Below are 17,946 nucleotides of genomic sequence, written 5' to 3'. Positions count from 1 at the left end.
AATCGAAACGCGAGGTAGTCATAGCAACGTTTGATTTCATTCAGGAAGCGACATCACGCGTCTCTCACCGGCATTTCAGCTGAAACGACGTAAATGACCTTAATTTGGATATATACTCGTTTAAAGTTGGTTAATTATTGATAGAAGATGGTTTATTTCGATCATATGATTAGGAAATGATGGCTGACGGAATATCGCTTATGGAAATGAGGTATGCTGTATGTAAATGAGGGCAGACCCATATTATCTAGCTACATTTTAGCAAAATGAAGCTGTAAATGAGCTTTATTATCATGTGAATTCACTTGTATATCATGCTTTTTTAGATAAAATGACTATATATATAAGTTCCAGCTTTAAAATGTGCCGTACAGATGCATTTGGATTAATCTTTGTCTTACGCAGGTGCATTTAGCTCCATATTATTTTTTATGAACAGAGGACATGAGGCCAACATCCATTAATTATTAATATAATATTCCAGTAGCACCATGTCTACCAGTAATCTGCCACCCCTACGAAACCTGCCCAGCTGGTCCAGGGTTCGAGATCTGGACAGGGTGAGATACCCCCGACTTCTGTCTAGTGACTATATGGTCAGATCTCCACCTGTGGACATCAGGAGCCCCAAAGCAGCTGCTCAGGTTCAGCCCAGGACAGACACACGCATCGCCTCTCTGGAGAAAGATATTCTGTTCCTCCAACAACAGCATAAAGACACACTGGAGAGACTGCATGCAGAAATGGAAGATCTGAAGCGTGTTAATAAAGGTGGGCCATTGCTTTCTCCTTTAGCTTTTGCATAAATAGGGCAGAAAATGAAAATGTCTAATTTTTCAAAACATTTTTTTTTTTTTTTTCAATTTTTCCCACCACATAAGGGAGAAAGTACCAGGGCAAAAGTTGCCATAATCAAGTAGTTAAGATGGTCAATGTGACTTTTTCCCATAAAGTTTGAATATGCATGTATAAATACTGATAAGACTAACTTACTTCTGCTTTAAAGGGTTAGTTCACCCAAATATGAAATTTCTGTCATTAATTACTCACCCTCATGTCGTTCCACACCCGTAAGATCTTCATTCACTTTCAGAACACAAATTAAAGCAATAAGCCCTAAAAAGCCGTGGTTTACAGTGAATTTATATCAATATTTATATCAATGCAACTTTAATGAAGTAAAATCATTAAAAGCTTTCCTTCCGCTGGAAAAAATAGTCACTGACCGTGAACAACAACGGAAGTTACATTTATTACGCCTCTAGATGGCGGAAAAAGATTGTCTTTATGAGCGAGTCACTCAGTCGCAAAGACTTTTATATTGAAGCTTGTTGTGAACGGAACAAGACGCAAATGACAAATGCTTTGACTAGCACTGTCAGTGTCAGCAGGGCACGGGAAATCCATTAAATGTTAAAAGGACAAGATCGCGTGGACATTCAAACTGTTTTTTTTTTTTTTATTATGAACATAGGACTGACCTGAAGGTCACTTGATATCTCTCTCACAATACTCTTCTACATAATACAGTAAACATAATTGAACAAAATCAGTTGAGAACAAACATATGTTTACGTTGCTAAGAGTGGTTGCTAAGACAGATGCACTCAGTGGTGCATCAATACTTATGTAACGTGGTCAGCTGTATGTTTTCGGGAATTTTACAACGGTTTCAAACGCGGCTCAACCAATTAGAATCAAGGGCCAGAACTATCCATTAAAGGGTTAGTTCACCCACAAATTAAATTTCTGTCATTTATTACTCACCCTCATGTCGTTCCAAACCCGTAAGACCTTCGTTCATCTTCAGAACACAAATTAAGATATTTTTGATGAAATCCAAGAGGTACAGTATTTGATTCGTCCATAGACAGCAATAAAATCAGAACTTTCAAGGTCCAGAAAGGCACTAAAGACATCGTTAAAACAGTCGACATGACTGCAGTGGTTGAACCTTAATTTTATGAAGCGACGAGAATACCTTTTGTGCGCAAAACAAAACAAAAATTACTACTTTATTCAACAATATCTTCTCTTCTGTGTCATTCTCATACGTTGTTTATGCCCAGCCCTTCCAGGTTCTACGTCAGAATGCTGACTCATTATTGGCTCCTGCATCAGCATCACATGATCAGCCTTGGCCAATACTGAGCCGGCATTCGGATGTAAACAGTTAAGTTTTTCTTTTACAGAATTGCAGTATCAGATGGTTATGGAACATGAAAATTCTCCAAAAGGTAGGATGTGTTTTATCAAGCCTCATTTTTCATAACCATATTCATATACTCGCTTCTAATGATGCTGAATTTTCTTTATTAATCTGTGCATAGGAAAGATCTAATTTATTCATTATTGCTTAACCTGTATTGTTGTTTACTGCAAACTGACAGCCGTGTGATCCACACAGAGTCCATATGGTCCGACAGTCATTCCTCAAAATCCTGCAGCGACGGTTCAGCCGGGAAGAACTCCCAGTGTGGATTCCTTAGGTACGTACTGCGTCATCTCTGATTATCTGACCTCACTTAACCAAATAAATCACACATTCTCCTGCTGTGACCCACTCCAGTTCAGAGGAGGCGTCCGGGGCAGGAGGAGGAGGAGGAGGCGCAGTCACATCGCTGCTGCCGCTCAGGATTACCAGCAGTCCCTCCCAGCATCCCCGAACCCCCACGCTGAAGGAGTGTGAGGTCATCATCCGGCAGCTCTATCACGCCAACACCTCACAGTATCAGGAGGTCAGGAGCGCTTCTTCTTGTCTGTTCTCATTCATGTATTCACACTTGACGCTCATGTTCCCTCACTCAGCTGCTGCGGATCAAGACGCTCCTCAGAGACATCGCCTCTAAAAGCAAATCGTCTGCTGAAGTTTTCTCTCTCGCAACGGCCTGCCTCTGCGACAACAGCAGGTGCACGATTATTCTGCAGAGTAAAGCTCAGGGAAACTGGCAAGAAATATCCTGGTCACATTTCACCCTAAAATCCAAAGAAAGAAATAAGAAATTATATATACAGTGCACAGCATAAATGAGTCCACCCCCTCTGAACAAATACAAAAGATGTATTTTCTTTATGATCACTAATACAATTCATGGAAAGATGGCAAAACTAAAATGTATTAAACATATACATAATAAAAACTGAAATATATGTCATTAATAGCCATAAAATAAGTAAATTAGCCAATTTTGTTTAAATTAAGGATTGCAGAAATGAGTACACCCTAGATTTAATTCAACAAATGTATAATATTCTAGTGCTTAGTATGCCCTCCATAATTTTGAATATACTGCTCTGACCCTTCTTGGCACATCTGTCCTGTTTAACCCCTGGATGATGAGCTCCTTAGATGCCCTGATCTTTAATGGGGAGTGTTGCTCAACTCGTCTCTACAGAATCCCCCACAGGCGCTCAAGAGGGTTAAGATTGAGTGCAATACATGAAGGTTTTTCACCTTGGGAGAATGCATATCCTCATTGTCATGTTGAAAAAATGCCCAACAATGCAGGGAATGAGGAAAGGGTAACATCTTCTGTGTCAAGTTTGTGTATTAAATTACACAGTGGTGTGGGAATTCATGACAGCATTGATAAAGCACAACTCCCTCACACCTTCAGCACTCATACATCCCTATATAAGAGCTTTACTACCACTGAACTTTACTGTGGGAACCAGGCACTTCTCACTGTACTCCTCCTCTAGCAACACCATAACATTTTGGATGCTGTTAGATCCAAAATGATTGATTTGGTCTCATGAGACCAGAGTATTGATTCCCAGAATCTATATTTTGTAAATATGGGCTTTGGAAATGGCTAACTGACTTTATTGTGCTTTGGCTACAGTAGGTAGTTCCAGTGAGAACAACAACCATGCATGTCATTTCTGCAGGCTGCATCTTATCTCAAGTGTGAGATACAGAGTCACTCTTTTCATAGCTTTTGCTGGATCTGAGACACTTGCTTGGTATTTCTCCTGCTTTTTGTCTAGCAAAAAATCCCTCATCACTAAATGAAAGCTCTCCCAAGTGCTTCCATTATTGTCAGCATTAAGTCTGAGAATGATTCAGTGGGCTATATAACACTTTTAATTGTCAAGAAATTACTTCTCTTTAAATGTTTTGGTTCAACATACTTAGCAGATTAACTGCTAAGTTTAACCATCATAGAGTGAAATTTCATTATTTGTAGTTTTGTCTTGCAAGTTATCACATTCAAATTATTTTAAACGTGGAAGAAGAGGTGAAAATTGGGACTCGGGCGCTGTTATCTGTGCGCACAGCCCAGACACCCGAAGCGTGAACACTGAATTGATTCCTCTTTCGTGTTTACTTGCACTTTTTATGTCAAAATACCTTAAGTATTCTCTCAGTTATGTCCTAAGTGAACAGTTGAGAAAGAGTGTCAGTATATTCAGGCCCCGTACACACTGAGATGCATTTTTGTGAATACGCACAAATTTTGTATTGGATAGGTGTTTCATCCACACGGATCTGGCGTTTTCAAAAGGTGAAACTGCTATTTTTTTAAACCGGGTCCCAGAGTGGATAAATCTGAAAACGCACGTACATCTAATGGACTTTGTTTTCAAGTGCTCAAGTCATTCACATGGGCACTGTTATTTTCTACTCTTTTTCTTGTTGTGGTGGTTAGCAAACAGCGTTGTATTACCGCGTGCGCCCTCTTCTGGATATATATATATATAAAGCACAATTGGAAGTGTACATAATGCAGACTCTGATTTTAATAATAATTTAAAAAACACTGAACAGGATTGACATGAAAAAAGCCTTTGGGGGGATGTGATTAATTTATATATATATATATATATATATATATATATATATATATATATATATATACATATATAGGGCTGCACGATAAAAAGCCACGCAATATCGCGTTCATTATCGAAGGCGATTCATCTGCGATATGAACGCGATATTGCGTGGCTTTTCAGTGATCTACGGCTCTGTCTATTAAATGCCGCTCCATTTGAAAGCAGGTGATGGCGATTTAGCGGTAATCAGGGAACCGGCTTTACTGACGAAATGCGCGTGACAATCTCATGCGATATATCGTGCAGCCCTAATATATACACACACACTACCGTTCAAAAGTTTGGGGTCAGTAAGATTTTTTAATGTTTTAAAAGAAGTATCTTCTGCTCACCAAGCCTGCATTTATTTGATTAAAAATACAAACAAAAACAGTAATATTGTGAAATATTATTCCAATTTAAAACAGCTGTTTTCTATGTCAATATACAGTAAAGTGTAATTTATTCCTGTGATCAAAGTTGAATTTTCAGCATCATTACTCCAGTCTTCAGTGTCACATGATCCTTCAGAAATCATTGTAATATGCTGATTTATTGCTCAAGAAACATTCATTATTATTATCAATGTTGAAAACAGTTGTGTACAATTTTTTTTCAAAATTCTTCGATGAATAGAAAGTTCAAAAGAACAGCATTTATTTAAAATAGAATATTTTCTAACATTAGAATTGTCTTTACTGTAACTTTTGATCAGTTTAACTCATCCTTGATGAATAAAAGTATTGATTAATTTTATTTCTATCCCCCAAAAATAAAATTAAGATTTCAGACAAATGCTGTCCTTTTGAACTTTCTATTCATCATAGCATCATGAAATAAAAATGTAAATAACTGTTTTCAACATTGATAATAATCATAAATGTTTCTTGAGCATCAAATCATCATATTAGAATGATTTGTGAAGGATCATGTGACACTGAAGACTGGAGTAATGATGCTGAAAATTCAGATTTGATCACAGGAATAAATTACAGTTTACTGTATATTGACATAGAATATATTTAATGTCTTCAAAAATAATTTCTTTAAAAAAATCTAACTATATTTTGCATGAAATCTCAGTTTACATTTTTTTTTTAAATAATCATTTAAATTGTAAAGCACAGTTGGAACTATAATTAATGCATACTATGACTTTAATAATAATAATGATAATAATAATAATTCATTGTTTCTGAACAGGAATGTCATGAAAATTAATAATGCAAAAAAAAAACTTATTTAGTTTATCAAAAAATAATTTTCTTCTTTGGGTGAAATTTGACCTGGACATGTTCTTGTAAGATTCACATTTAATTCTATCATAATATAATTCTATTTACCTATTCAGAATCAATCTGTAAAATCATTTGCACATTCTCATTCTCTTTTAGGGGTGAAGTTTTCGAGCATTTACCAAAACTACCTCTCAAACCACTGCCAAAGAAACAGTAGGTTGACTTTTCTATTTATATCACCACAGACAATCTGAAACAAACTGAAACACTTTTTAAAATTTTCACCCCAGGTACTCGAGTCAAGCCGGTAGAGGAGAAACTGTGATTCTGCCAGCCATCAAACGCAATTCAAGCAGCACCATGTCAGAGCGGCAGAGGAGAGCGCAAGACGTGCACAGAATGCGTCTCAGAAGAACTGTGAACTCTTGACACTGCTGCTAATGAAGTGGAACGTGACCTTTACACACTTCTTTCTTTGTGCCATCATGTTGGGTCTTTTTTCACTCATGAAAATGCTCAAACATATATAGTATCGTGGTCTGTTTTTTATGTCACTCTCTCTAGAGGGAAGGTCAAAAAAATAAGTATTTTCCCTCACAACATACAGGAACGAGTGAGCGGCCGCTGATCATGTTTGAGTCCCTAATGAACTAAATAAGAATCTTTCCAGAGAAGCAGCCAAATGTCAAAGATGAGTCGAGAGCTAAGCTGCCCGTCCTTCCACAGGAAGATCCGTAAACTCAGAGAGAAACTTTAAATCAAATCTCTTCTAATAACTTTTACCTTGATTTGAAGTGTGACATTTCCTTGATAACATGTCTCTTTAAATAAATGCACCAGCAACATTTTATGCCGTGTTTTCTTGTTTCTAAACTGTTCTTAAGGAATCTGAGGGTGTTTGCACCAAAGGTCAGAGAGTTGGGGCCTATTCCTGGACTGCAGTGTTTTTATTTTTTCATTGTGTGTCCTGTAGGATCTCTAACTGATGGCTGCTACTACCGTTGGATCGCTGCCCGGGATCCCTGCAGACACCACATAGTATTACTGTGTTTAAGAGCCTTATTAACTAATGGGTTTTAGAGGACTCTATCTCATTCAACTCAACCCAGTTCAATTCAATTCAATGTTGGGTTTCCATGTTTTATGTGGACTTTGCATTGACATAATGATTTTTATACTGTACAAATGGTGTATTCTATCCCCTAAACCTACCCATCACAGAAAACTTTCTGCAATTTTACATATTAAAAAACATCACAGTGTGATTTATGAACCGTTTTACTCATGAGGAGCAAAAAAATGACTGGTATTACTATCTTTGTGGGGACATAAATGTACAAGACTGTAGGAACCTTCAGAATTGATTGTAATTAAACCCAGAAACTAATAAACACCTGTGGTACAGCTGAGGCGACGGGTCAGATAGGCTGTTTAAGGAGGTAAATGCAGGTAAATGCCGGCCGCCCCAGCAAAGCATCAAGAGTGTTGACCAAATGACTTAAGGTAATAAGATAATTGAGGAAGGTATTATTAGATAAGCAATGAAGAAAGGAAAAGGGTTGTTCAGACAAAGTATCTAATCTTCTCAGAAACATAGCTTACAGAGTGACGTCCCACATGCAACATTCGTATAAAAGAGCTGGGCTTCCTCTGCAGCAGGATTGGACTCGTTGAGTTCAGTTTGCACGACTCTCTCTTTCAGTTGATCTCTGTGTTGTAAACTCAGCAGTGTGATCATGTTGGCATCACGGGCATTCCTCGCCAAGCAGGCCGCAGCGATGCTGGTGCGCCAACCTGCCTGCCTGGTGCATCATGGGGGAGACTGGGGGAACTGGGGCAACACCAACATAGCTGTGGTAAGAATACAAAATGCCACACGCACGTAAACTGACACAGTATTGAGTTTCTGTTTGGTTCTGAATGTGACCGGATCTGCTCTTGAAGGTTTTCTCAGGCTGCGGTTGGTGGGACGGGACTGACATCCATGAGGCTGCATAGTGAGTATACTTCAAAACTTCATTTGGTCTACCTAAAACATCCTTAAAACAAGCTACATTTACAGTAACACTTAAGTTAACATTAACTAAGATTATTAAATGTTTTAGTTAACTAATGTCAACAAATGAAACCTATTTATATCTTTATAGTGTATGGATCTGTGTTAGGGTTATTATGTAAGGGATAATGTACAGTCACCTGGTCATTATCACAGGGTCATCAGGACTTCAACCAGAAGGGGTTTATTTAGAGATAATGACTTCACATCCTTCTTCTTACTTACCACATAAATAAATAAATGGACATGAAATATTGATTTAAGCAATTTTTGTGAGAAGAAATGGTGATGTGTGAAACAAAGTGGTAACTATTTACCTGGTCAAATGTAAGGTTCAGCTTCTGAGCATAAAAAATATTGACCTATTGACCAGTCAGCATCAAGTATTCTAGAGAGGTGTAATGCATACATACTGCTGTCTCTCTTTAAAGCACCATGTACCACTTGAGCCGTAATGGAGCCCGTTTTCAGATCTTTGCTCCAAACCAGCAGCAGATGCACGTCATGGACCACATGAAGATGCAGCCCTCTTCAGGTGACAACAGGTAGAATTGAAATATATCATTCAATATTATACTTACACAGCCTTTCATAATACCATTCTGCATATCTCACTTATCTTGTGAAAATATAACAAAAAACTTACAAAGGAAACATCATGGTATTCTTTGAAATCTAGTAATCATTCACATGGCGAGACCATCTGATAGCAAACCGTTCCCTCTCGGCAGGAACATGATGATGGAGTCTGCACGATTCAGCCACGGTCAGGGCATGATGCAGATGAACGATCTGTCCAAACTGGACGCCAACAGCTTTGATGCGGTCATCTTTCCTGGAGGCCACGGAATAGTCAAGAACCTGTGAGAGAGACAGTCTTATAGTTGATAAATAGGGTCAATACTAATGCAAATATAAATGTTTTTGAAATCAATGCAAATGCATCCCAAAAGAAGTGACCATCAAATTCCATCTGCACATATTTAAACTTTGATGACCCTCAGAAGACATGTGGATTGGCTGCTTCACTGTTAGTCACCACAGATTCAATCACTATTCCTGGAGCGAAAATCTTCTTATCATGTTTCACTATTGGCAAACAAATGGTTAAGTCTGAGCGGAAATACGGGCGATGGATGAGACTAATCCACGTCTGAGCCCTAATTAAACTTCAGCACATTTATATACTCAAGATTTGATATCATTTGAGACAGTTCCTTCAAGGTTCCAAGACGTGTTTGCTTGATATGAGCTGCAGAAATACACGCAGGTTGGTTTTTGCTAAAAGGTCATTTTTTCCTCATTTTTCTGCTGACTTTTACAGGTCCACCTTCAGCAAAGACGGTAAAGACTGCAAGCTGAATAATGACGTGGAAAGAGTTCTGAAGGACTTCCACCGTGCTCGCAAGCCCATTGGGTACCAGACTATAAAATATTAAAACTGTGAATATCTGAATTTAATCCTTGTATATAGTACATGCAGAGAGGTGAATGAGAACTATTTAGGATTCCACACCATCAAATTAGTGACACTGATCACAAACTCTTTTGTATAGAGCATCAGATTTCCTTCCTTCATCTACATTTTTCTCTCAAATTGTTATGACAAATGCCTGACCTGAATCCGGCTCTCTTTGGCTCAGTCTGTCCAGCATGGCTCCTCTCCTGGCGTGCAGAGTGCTGCCGAGTCTAGAAGTCACAATGGGTTACGAACGCGACGAGAGCAGCCGCTGGGGGCGCTGGCCCAACACCAACATGGTGCAGGCGGTTAAGAGCATGGGGGCCCGCCACAACAACCGTGAACCCTACATATCCTTTCATTGAGACAGTTTTCTAGAGATGAGTTTTTGTCATTTTTAACATGTTTGCCAAAAGCATTATATGAAACTTTAAACCATGCCTTTAAATGAGGCAAGAACTCATTGCATCTCCAAATGTGTCAACTTGATGTCATGACAATAAAAAAAACCCCCAATTTTTCCCTTAACTGCCCATCTCACGAGGCCTATGTGGACGAGAAAAACAAGGTGATCAGCACTCCAACCTTCATGTGGGAGACTGACTACCACTACCATTACATCTTTGATGGCATCGGGAACATGGTCAAGCACGTCATGCGTATGACTGCCAAGTGATTCTTGTGGGATGCAAGACACTAGAAGGCTTTCACACTTAACTTTGGGTTGACCTGAATCCGCTATTATGTGGACATACAGAGAGTAAATAAATAAAAGCATGCAATGCAACTCTTGTGTTGTACTATGTATTGTATAGCCTATAGCAATGGTGGTAATGTAGCCAAACCATATACATTTTATTTTTATTTTAAGTAGATGATTGTTCACAGAAACATCTCACAAGCATAACATTTCAGTGGAACATTTTATTTTACAAATCATACAAAAATGAGTGACAACATTTATATATATATATAAAAAAAACAAATATAAGAACATATATATAAAACATTTTTTTTTTTTACAAAACGTCAAAATTATTCTCAAAAGAGTCAAAAAACTTTTAAATGTATTACAAAAATCTACAGCAGCATCTTAAATATAAGATAGATCAATGTTTTCTCAAAACATTCATGAATATTTGTACAAAATGTTAAAAAAGAAAAAACTAATTTAAAAAATATATATATTTACAATAAGCACAGACTGACAGAGCGATAGATGTATGCCAAGATCCATGTGCATCTATGTTTTTGTTTCAGCCATTTTATACATCCACAATTCTTTGCATTAAAGTAAAACAAATACAGAAGATTAAGTGAGCTGGCTGCAAAAATGTTTCTGTTTGGGAAAGTTAATTAACGTAATGAATACAAATAAATTGGGAGGAGAGTTTGATTCGAGTGTTAAGGCGGTTAAGCTCTTAACTCAATGTTGGCACTGAATTTTTGCTTTAAATTACAATGACAAAGGGTTTAAAATGAATTCAGTTTCAAGATGAATGGTGCTCAAATATACACATGGTAAACATACACAACAACATTATATTCATATATACATATACTCATGTATATGTAAAATACAACGATATATTTCAGTTGCTCGAAATATACATTTCCTTGGCTGCAGTATCTGATTGTCAAAGCAAACTTTATGCTATACTGTTGTTTTGGTTTGGCTGATGTAACAAAACCCTTTGAAAGTGGAGTTATATTTCCAGAGTGTCCATTATCCACAATGGATATTAATTTTATTTACAAAACCTGTATCAAAACAATCTTACTTCTAATGAGTTTTTTCTTCTTTTCTGTAAAAGTGTACTTCATCTTTTAGTCTAGACAGACAGAGGTGCAATCTGGGATTGATGAGAACCGGTAAATACAAAGTGAACGAAAGACAGCCATACAAAAACTACATTCCATATACTATACATATTTCAAGTTTGGAAAAACCAGTAGGAACTGAACGCAGCTTTACAGCATAATGACAATAATGAATATACATCAAAGCTGGTCAAGGATATTCAAGTCTGGATCCTTTGCTTTCTCGGGATTTGTAAGGTTTGTACTCAAAACCAATTTGTCTTCTTCCTTGGGATGCTCTGAAAATATAAATACAGGGATTATAGTTAGTTTCCTGCGTAAGAACCAAATAAAACTTTGGGTTTAAAACTTTGAATTTAACATGGGAATAATTTTATAAAATGTTCCAAGCATAATCCTGTTCTTGAGGCTAAATGTGAATATATCACTTGTCATAAATTTGTACAGTCAAAATGTACTATAAGGCAAACATCGGTGCTGTGGACATTTGTCCCTACAAAGGGAAATATTTTGCAGAAAGCCTGAGTTAAAACAAGTTAAACTTCAATACAGAGAGGCCAAAGGGATTAAAGGGAGGTAACGGACCAAGGTAAGGTTCTCAGAGCAATGCGGAGCTGGAATCAGAGTCTGGGTCAGGGGGGGTGCAGGGGTCTCGGGAGTAGGATTCCTGGGCTCTGCGGTACTCCTGGAACTCCTGTCGCAGGGCATTGAAGCGTGCCTCACTGAGGGAACGACCATACCGGTGCTGAGGAGGCTGGGACACTAAGGGAGGGCTGATGGAGTACAGGCCTGAAAGGAGAGGAAATGAGTAGGAGGAGGTGGAGGAAGGGTAAAGTTCAGGGAAATCTTCAATTGCTATTATATTTGGTGTGGGAAATAAACAGACAAGTTCAAAGATCTGAAGTTCTTACGTTTACTCGGGAAGTCCTGGAGGCCAGCGGTGGAGCGGGGGCGATCTTGCCTGAATTCCCTGCCTCGCCCAAAGCCTGCATGGGGCCGCTCCATTTTCATGGCCTCCAGGATGTCGTGATCCACAGAGTATTCCGCAGCATCCCATTCATAACTCTCATCTACTGAGGTATTTCTTCTACACACACACACATGCAACATTACACAGTGAGATATGTAGAAAATGACAGTGATATAAATGTGTACAAAACAAAAGACATTGGGAACTATACTAGTTTGTCTGTGGCTGAGGTCTGGCCTCATGTATATGTGTATCAGCTTCACCTTTTGGACCTCCGTTCTCTCAGGTCTTTATCTGTCCTGTGCCTCTCGCTCTCCTCGGTGGTCTCTGGTGAGCTGAGTAAGGTTGGAGTGATAGAGAGAGACTGGCGTAGGTGCCCGTGTCCATATGGTCCCACGCTACCCCTTCCACTGCTCTGGCTGGCGTAACTGGCTCTGCCCCCATCACCTCTTATATCCCGGCCTTCTGTCTCTGTACTGCCCCTAACTGCACCCATCCCTTTGTCCACCTCCCTTGAAAAGTCTTGCTCTCGTAGGGGGAAGGATGTATGATATGGTGAGGGCCAGCTGTAACCTCTGGGGAGGAAAGGCCTTGGTGGACACCTTCTGGGTTCTGCAGGATGCAGGTAGTCCACCCTGGCCACTGACCTGGTTGGAACAAAAGGTTGAGGAGGTTCTTGTGGGACATACTTATGCTGAACTGACCTAAGTGTTTCCTGATAAGACAGAGGCCACCTAGAGGAATCTGGAAAGACCGCTGCCTGTCGACGTGGATCTGAGTCCCGCCTGGAAGGAAGGGACGATTCCATGTGTTGTGGTGGATCTGGGACTGAGGGAACAGGTGTGTGGTAGGGAGGTGTCATGTCAGGTCTCTCAATATGCCTATGTCTCTCTAGACTGTAGGTGGTAGGAGGTTGAAAGGGCACTGACCCTCGCCATGATGGGCCAGACATGGGATAGTAGCGTGCAGGGGTACGACCCAGACTGTATGATTTGAGCCTTATATCTGGATGGGGAAATTTATCTCTGTAACAAGTCTCAGATATATAAGTTCTTGGATTTTCAAAATGTTCCCATTTAGAACCTAAACTAATGGACTTCTTAAGGAATGGACGTGGCTGCCCGACTCCAGAGAGGGTCCTACAGGGACCAATGCTGACTGATTTCTTCATGAAAGGCATAGGACCTGGATAGATCCGTGAGGGTATCATGTTTGTCCGGTCAGCCTGAGTTTGAGATCTTTGATATTGTTCAGATATATAGTCTGGACATTTGGAAACAATTGCTGCCATGCTTTTAGCTGTGTTGATTAATGTATGTGCTGAACCATGTTGTATAAATTCTTGTTTTTGAGGCCCTAAACTCTGAGAAACCAAAGGGTTAGAACTCTTTTCCTTTTCTTTAGATGGTGAGAAACCTTTCTTGATTGTGTCTGAGGTGCCTGATTTAACATGTGTATCTCGTGCCTCTAACTGTGAACAAGGTTCAGAAATCGGAATACTTCCAGGTTCATGGTGTCCCACTGGTAAGTTCAGGGTGCTGTGGTCATGAACAGCCCCATTGTGATGACTAACATTGGTCCCAGAGTGCTCCTGATCATGTTTTTCCCAAATTTTGGGTACAACATCAGGCTCATCTCTTAACAGTGACCTAGTTTCTGGCTCAACACTGGGTTCAACAGATTCAGAAGGCTCAGTCACTTCTACAGGATCATCTACACTCATTTCAATGAAACCTGGAAGACTCAGGTATTCCAGGATAGTGCTGGTCTGCAGTGGGGACATCCGGGCTGGTTGGGGAGCAAGCTTAGCTTTCATTAATTCTGACATTCTCGATAAATTTGACTGATCACTTTCTGCCTCATTTTCCAACAGGGTCAGGGGTGATATTCGACTAGGGCTTTCACTGAAGACACATTTGTCACTCTTTCGGGATCGAGCCCTGATACCCTCTTTCTCTTGCTCATTGTAAGGCAATATGGAGCCGGAATCATCACTCACTATCACCATCACTTTTTCCTTTGCTCCTGCTTTCTGATGATCGTAGGGCAATGTAGAGCAACCTGATGGATTACGACTCAGTTTGTCTTTTTGAACAGTCCTTAGTTCCTCCATGTCTGTAACACTTTGAGTCCTGGGATCAAGATAATGTGGGTTAGGACCAGTATCTCTATCTCTTGCTGCCACCTCTTGGTGCAGCTCAGATGGTTGAGGACTCAAGCGAGCAGGGGATGTTGATCTAAATGCTGGAGCCTCTTTTTCCATTTTTCTTTCTTGCAACCAACTTTCCTGAACTACAGTCCTGTTGGGCAGCTCTTGCTCCTCTTTCAGGTGACTTTCCGGGTGTCTAGCCCATGCCCCACTTAGGTTGGTTTTACTAGAAGAGGGTTTGTCCCTGGTAGGAGAGAAAAGTGAAAGAGAGGTATATTGTGTGTCAGGTGAACGAGAGACATCTGCTGCCAATGAATCTTCTAAATTGGCAATGCCTTGTTGACGTGTGTGAGGGTAGAGTGAATGAGGTGTGTTCCCTTCAGAAAGGCTCTGCACTGGCACCAGACTAGTGGGGGATGTCACAGGGCTTATGTCCCACTGGATGTATGAGGAAGAAGCGGAAGGAAGTCTTTCCATGGGACTGCTGGTGTTGCCAAAATAACAGCCCCTCCTATAGTCTGATACATGCTGGGCCAGGCTGCTGGGTCTGTTTTTTTGTCGTAAATGGATGTTTTGGGGCTTCCAAATAGGGTCTTCAGACTCAACACCTGTCCATTTTCTTAAGGGACTTGCAGACTTGGCCCGCCTCTGTTCTTGCTCATGTGTCTGTGCCCTTCGGCTGGCTGTATAGTGTTCTAGTTCCCTCTCCATTTGCTCACGTTCCTTCACCAGCTTTAAACATTTGCTTAAGTTGTCCCCCTCTCTTTCACCATCCAGTTGAGTTACCATAGTGCTATGCTCTGTCAGCTGGCTGTCACCAATGATGGGGTGGTAACGTGCCTGGTTAAGCAGCCTCTCTCTCTCCAAAGCTCGGGCTCTCCTGGATAAGCTAGGGAATATGTCCTCCCTATGACTGGCACTCCGGTATTTTTTTAGTGAGTCACTTGCCCTCTTTTCACTGCAGTCTGAATAAAAGCTGGCCTTCTCCAACAAGGTCTCAGAGCAGCCCTGCTCATCATCAGAGTAGAAACAACCATGACGGGAGAAGTTCCTGGCCATTGCCTTCACCCTTCCAGGGGAGTGATGGGGTCTCTCTGGGTCTGGATGGTCCACAGTCAATGCTGACAGCATCTCTCTCTGTTCATCCCTCTCTGAACTTACAGGATTTGATTTGTTGGACTCTTTAAAAGATCCATTGTTACTCCCTCTACCAGGCGATTGTGGGAACTCTTTTTTGAGGTTCTTTTTTATGTGGGTTGGTGTGGAGTTTTCAAGATCAGGTTGGATAACAAAGCGGCCATCAGGACTTCTGGATATGGACTCAATAGCAGATGTGGGTGAGGGAGATCCACCAAAGTGGCTCTCACACAGGGTGTAGCGTGGAGGTGGAGAGGATGAGGACAGGAGCTGCTTTCTCTGATCTTGGTACTCACTGCGGCTGCCTTTTTCAAAGGAAGAACGGTCGGAACGATCAGAAGAGGATGAGTTGGGGAAGAAGTTTAAAGGAGGGCACAGTTTTAACTTCAGCACACTGTCGGGACTGTCAGAAGGCGAGTGAGCTCTGAAGAGAGAGAAGACAAGTGAACATTTAGGGCAGGAAGAATTAGATGTTTGAAACAAATGCATCCCTTCGGGTTGCCATTTCAAAAACCCATTGTAGTACAGTGACAAAGATGGAGAAGCATAGCAATGATACATGCATAGCAAAGATGGACACTTACTGTGAAGACGAACTCTTCTGGAAGGCAGAGGGGATATCTGAAATGGTGGGGAGGGTGCAAAGTTCATATCATGCCACAGATAAAGTCATAAGATGACAAAGAGACAAAAACAAAAGCAGCCTCAACAGAAACAGAGATGCCATGCATGACAATACCACTGATGGCTGAGAAATACATCATTTCAAATGTGTCATGTATCAGTCTTTGAGGCATTAAATGTCTATGGTCATAGCGATTGATAATGCATCAAAGGCCTTAAGGAACGGACATAATGAAGAGTTAAAACAGTCACTACATAAACATTTGTTCAAGACTTAAGTACACAACCCATGTATCTGAATGTTGCAGCCCCAAATTACTTCAAAAGCATGCAAAAAGATTAAAAAAGTTTTTAGAGTGGTGTCTTTGTTCAACAAAAATTTCATATTCAAAATCATAACAATGACCCTGCAATCTTAATCACTGCTTTTACCATCTCTCTTTTTTCTTCGCCGTTGTCCCCTTCTGTTGTTCATAACACAGGCTGTCACCAGAGAAAGGATGATGGCAACAAACAGGAAACACACACCCCCAATCACACCAGCCAGCAGAGGCTCAGGAACAAAAGCCAATAGACTGGGTGCTGCTGGATACATCTCCATTCCTAAAAGCCACACATTATATGTTACCTCCTAATAATATAATAAATCAATAAACAATTAAGCATCAATAATAAATACCAATATTACATTTCTGACTTCTTTAACTTTCCATTTATCATATTAAATCATTAAAGGTCCCGTTTTTCGTGGTTTTTTGAAGCTTTGATTGTGTTTATAGTGTGCAATATAACATGTGTTCATGTTTCGTGTGTAAAAAAACACAGTATTTTTCACATAATTTACTTATCTGTATACCGCTGTTTCCACTGTCATAAAAACGGGCTGATGACTTCCTTGTTCTATGAAGTCCCTCCTTCAGAAATACGTAACGAGTTCTGATTGTGCCAGCGGTTCCTGTGTTGTGATTCGACAGCTCTGAGAGCACCGTGCCCGGAAAAGTCACGCCTCTTACCATAACGTGGAGATGCACGCGCTCAGTGTTATTGTAAACATGTCTTTAATTTTACCCTATCAATTTGAGCCGGAATCAGACCCGGTGATTGGACTGCGGGATGAAAATAACAGCGTTTCGACGACATGGCGACAGACACACTCTACAAACGCAACTCTTGTGTATTCCTGTGGGCGGAGGTTAGTCAAAAAACTGTTTTAGTGACGTCATTAAAGAAGGAAGTAGAGGGATGTAGTCCAAACTGGCCGTTCGATGTAGGCGACTTCTGTTAAATAAAATATCATGCTTGGCATTGAACTTTGAGCTTTAAAATTTTACAGATTTGATTTATACTCTAACAACAACATTACACACTAACTAAAGTTTGAAACATGGGATCACGAAGAACGGGACCTTTAATATTCAAATATATTCATTAAATCTGTAGTTTTTCTAAGCCTCATAGGAAAAAACTCTTTCAAAAAGCCTGAGATTTGTCAATTGTAAGTCAAAATATTGATTTCTGATTTAGCCTCACCTTCAGTAGAGATGAAAACTGAGTCACTGGGCACACTAACCAGTTTGTCTCTGCGAGACAGAAGACGCAACTCATAGTTGGAGTCCTGTGGAAATAAATAAAGAGAAAATGAACCATCAAGTGAAAACGAATGGCATAGAATAG

General features: G+C 40.1%; 3 protein-coding genes and 1 long non-coding RNA gene across 5 annotated transcripts in view; 2 read left to right on the top strand and 2 right to left on the bottom strand.

Moving 5' to 3' along the window:
- Positions 1–35: 35 nt before the first annotated feature.
- On the top strand, positions 36–6,904 carry LOC125279376 (coiled-coil domain-containing protein 74A). 2 transcript variants are annotated; one of them, XM_048208996.1, is made up of 8 exons: positions 36–211; positions 485–771; positions 2,193–2,237; positions 2,408–2,489; positions 2,570–2,738; positions 2,809–2,909; positions 6,213–6,269; positions 6,347–6,904. In XM_048208996.1, the coding sequence occupies exons 1-8, from the start codon at positions 177–179 to the stop codon at positions 6,483–6,485; spliced, it is 915 nt and encodes a 304-aa protein (XP_048064953.1). In that variant the 5' UTR covers positions 36–176; the 3' UTR covers positions 6,486–6,904. The 2 variants fall into 2 exon arrangements, with proteins under 2 accessions (XP_048064953.1, XP_048064954.1); XM_048208997.1 differs by having other exon boundaries at positions 61–211; positions 406–771.
- LOC125279379 lies at positions 2,841–9,865 on the bottom strand. Its single transcript, XR_007187375.1, has 4 exons — positions 9,731–9,865; positions 8,759–8,973; positions 7,659–8,641; positions 2,841–2,976 (listed from the first exon to the last, which is right to left on the bottom strand). It is a non-coding gene; the product is annotated as an uncharacterized LOC125279379 (long non-coding RNA).
- On the top strand, positions 7,777–10,396 carry gatd3l (glutamine amidotransferase class 1 domain containing 3, like). The gene is made up of 7 exons (XM_048208998.1): positions 7,777–7,912; positions 8,001–8,053; positions 8,544–8,657; positions 8,844–8,975; positions 9,437–9,529; positions 9,756–9,921; positions 10,113–10,396. Exons 1-7 carry the CDS (start codon positions 7,793–7,795, stop codon positions 10,245–10,247), a joined length of 813 nt encoding a protein of 270 aa, XP_048064955.1. The 5' UTR covers positions 7,777–7,792; the 3' UTR covers positions 10,248–10,396.
- Positions 10,397–10,603: 207 nt separating this feature from the next.
- Positions 10,604–17,946, bottom strand: part of igsf9b (immunoglobulin superfamily, member 9b) — a 54,012-nt gene continuing 46,669 nt past the window's right edge. Inside the window, exons 16-22 of the mRNA XM_048208995.1 lie at positions 17,803–17,887; positions 16,705–16,875; positions 16,233–16,269; positions 12,626–16,072; positions 12,304–12,479; positions 11,978–12,181; positions 10,604–11,670 (exon numbers count right to left, since the gene is read on the bottom strand). Coding sequence (XP_048064952.1) covers positions 11,991–12,181; positions 12,304–12,479; positions 12,626–16,072; positions 16,233–16,269; positions 16,705–16,875; positions 17,803–17,887 — 4,107 coding nt within the window. The 3' untranslated portion in view covers positions 10,604–11,670; positions 11,978–11,990. The remainder of the gene's footprint in view (positions 11,671–11,977; positions 12,182–12,303; positions 12,480–12,625; positions 16,073–16,232; positions 16,270–16,704; positions 16,876–17,802; positions 17,888–17,946) is intronic.

The sequence above is a fragment of the Megalobrama amblycephala genome, linkage group LG12 (genome assembly GCF_018812025.1).
Source record: "Megalobrama amblycephala isolate DHTTF-2021 linkage group LG12, ASM1881202v1, whole genome shotgun sequence".
In the NCBI taxonomy this organism is placed as follows: domain Eukaryota; kingdom Metazoa; phylum Chordata; class Actinopteri; order Cypriniformes; family Xenocyprididae; genus Megalobrama; species Megalobrama amblycephala.
The sequence above is the reverse complement of the archived record's forward strand: the minus strand, read 5'-3'. Positions and strand labels throughout refer to the sequence as shown.

Coding starts and splice junctions, on each gene's coding strand:
- gatd3l (XM_048208998.1), top strand. CDS start 7,793: ATGTTGGCATCACGGGCATTCCTCGCCAAGCAGGCCGCAGCGATGCTG. Junction 8,054..8,543: donor GACATCCATGAGGCTGCATA/GTGAGTATACTT, acceptor CTCTCTTTAAAG/CACCATGTACCACTTGAGCC. Junction 8,976..9,436: donor CACGGAATAGTCAAGAACCT/GTGAGAGAGACA, acceptor TGACTTTTACAG/GTCCACCTTCAGCAAAGACG.
- LOC125279376 (XM_048208996.1), top strand. CDS start 177: ATGATGGCTGACGGAATATCGCTTATGGAAATGAG. Junction 2,739..2,808: donor ACACCTCACAGTATCAGGAG/GTCAGGAGCGCT, acceptor TCCCTCACTCAG/CTGCTGCGGATCAAGACGCT. Junction 6,270..6,346: donor AAACCACTGCCAAAGAAACA/GTAGGTTGACTT, acceptor TTTTCACCCCAG/GTACTCGAGTCAAGCCGGTA.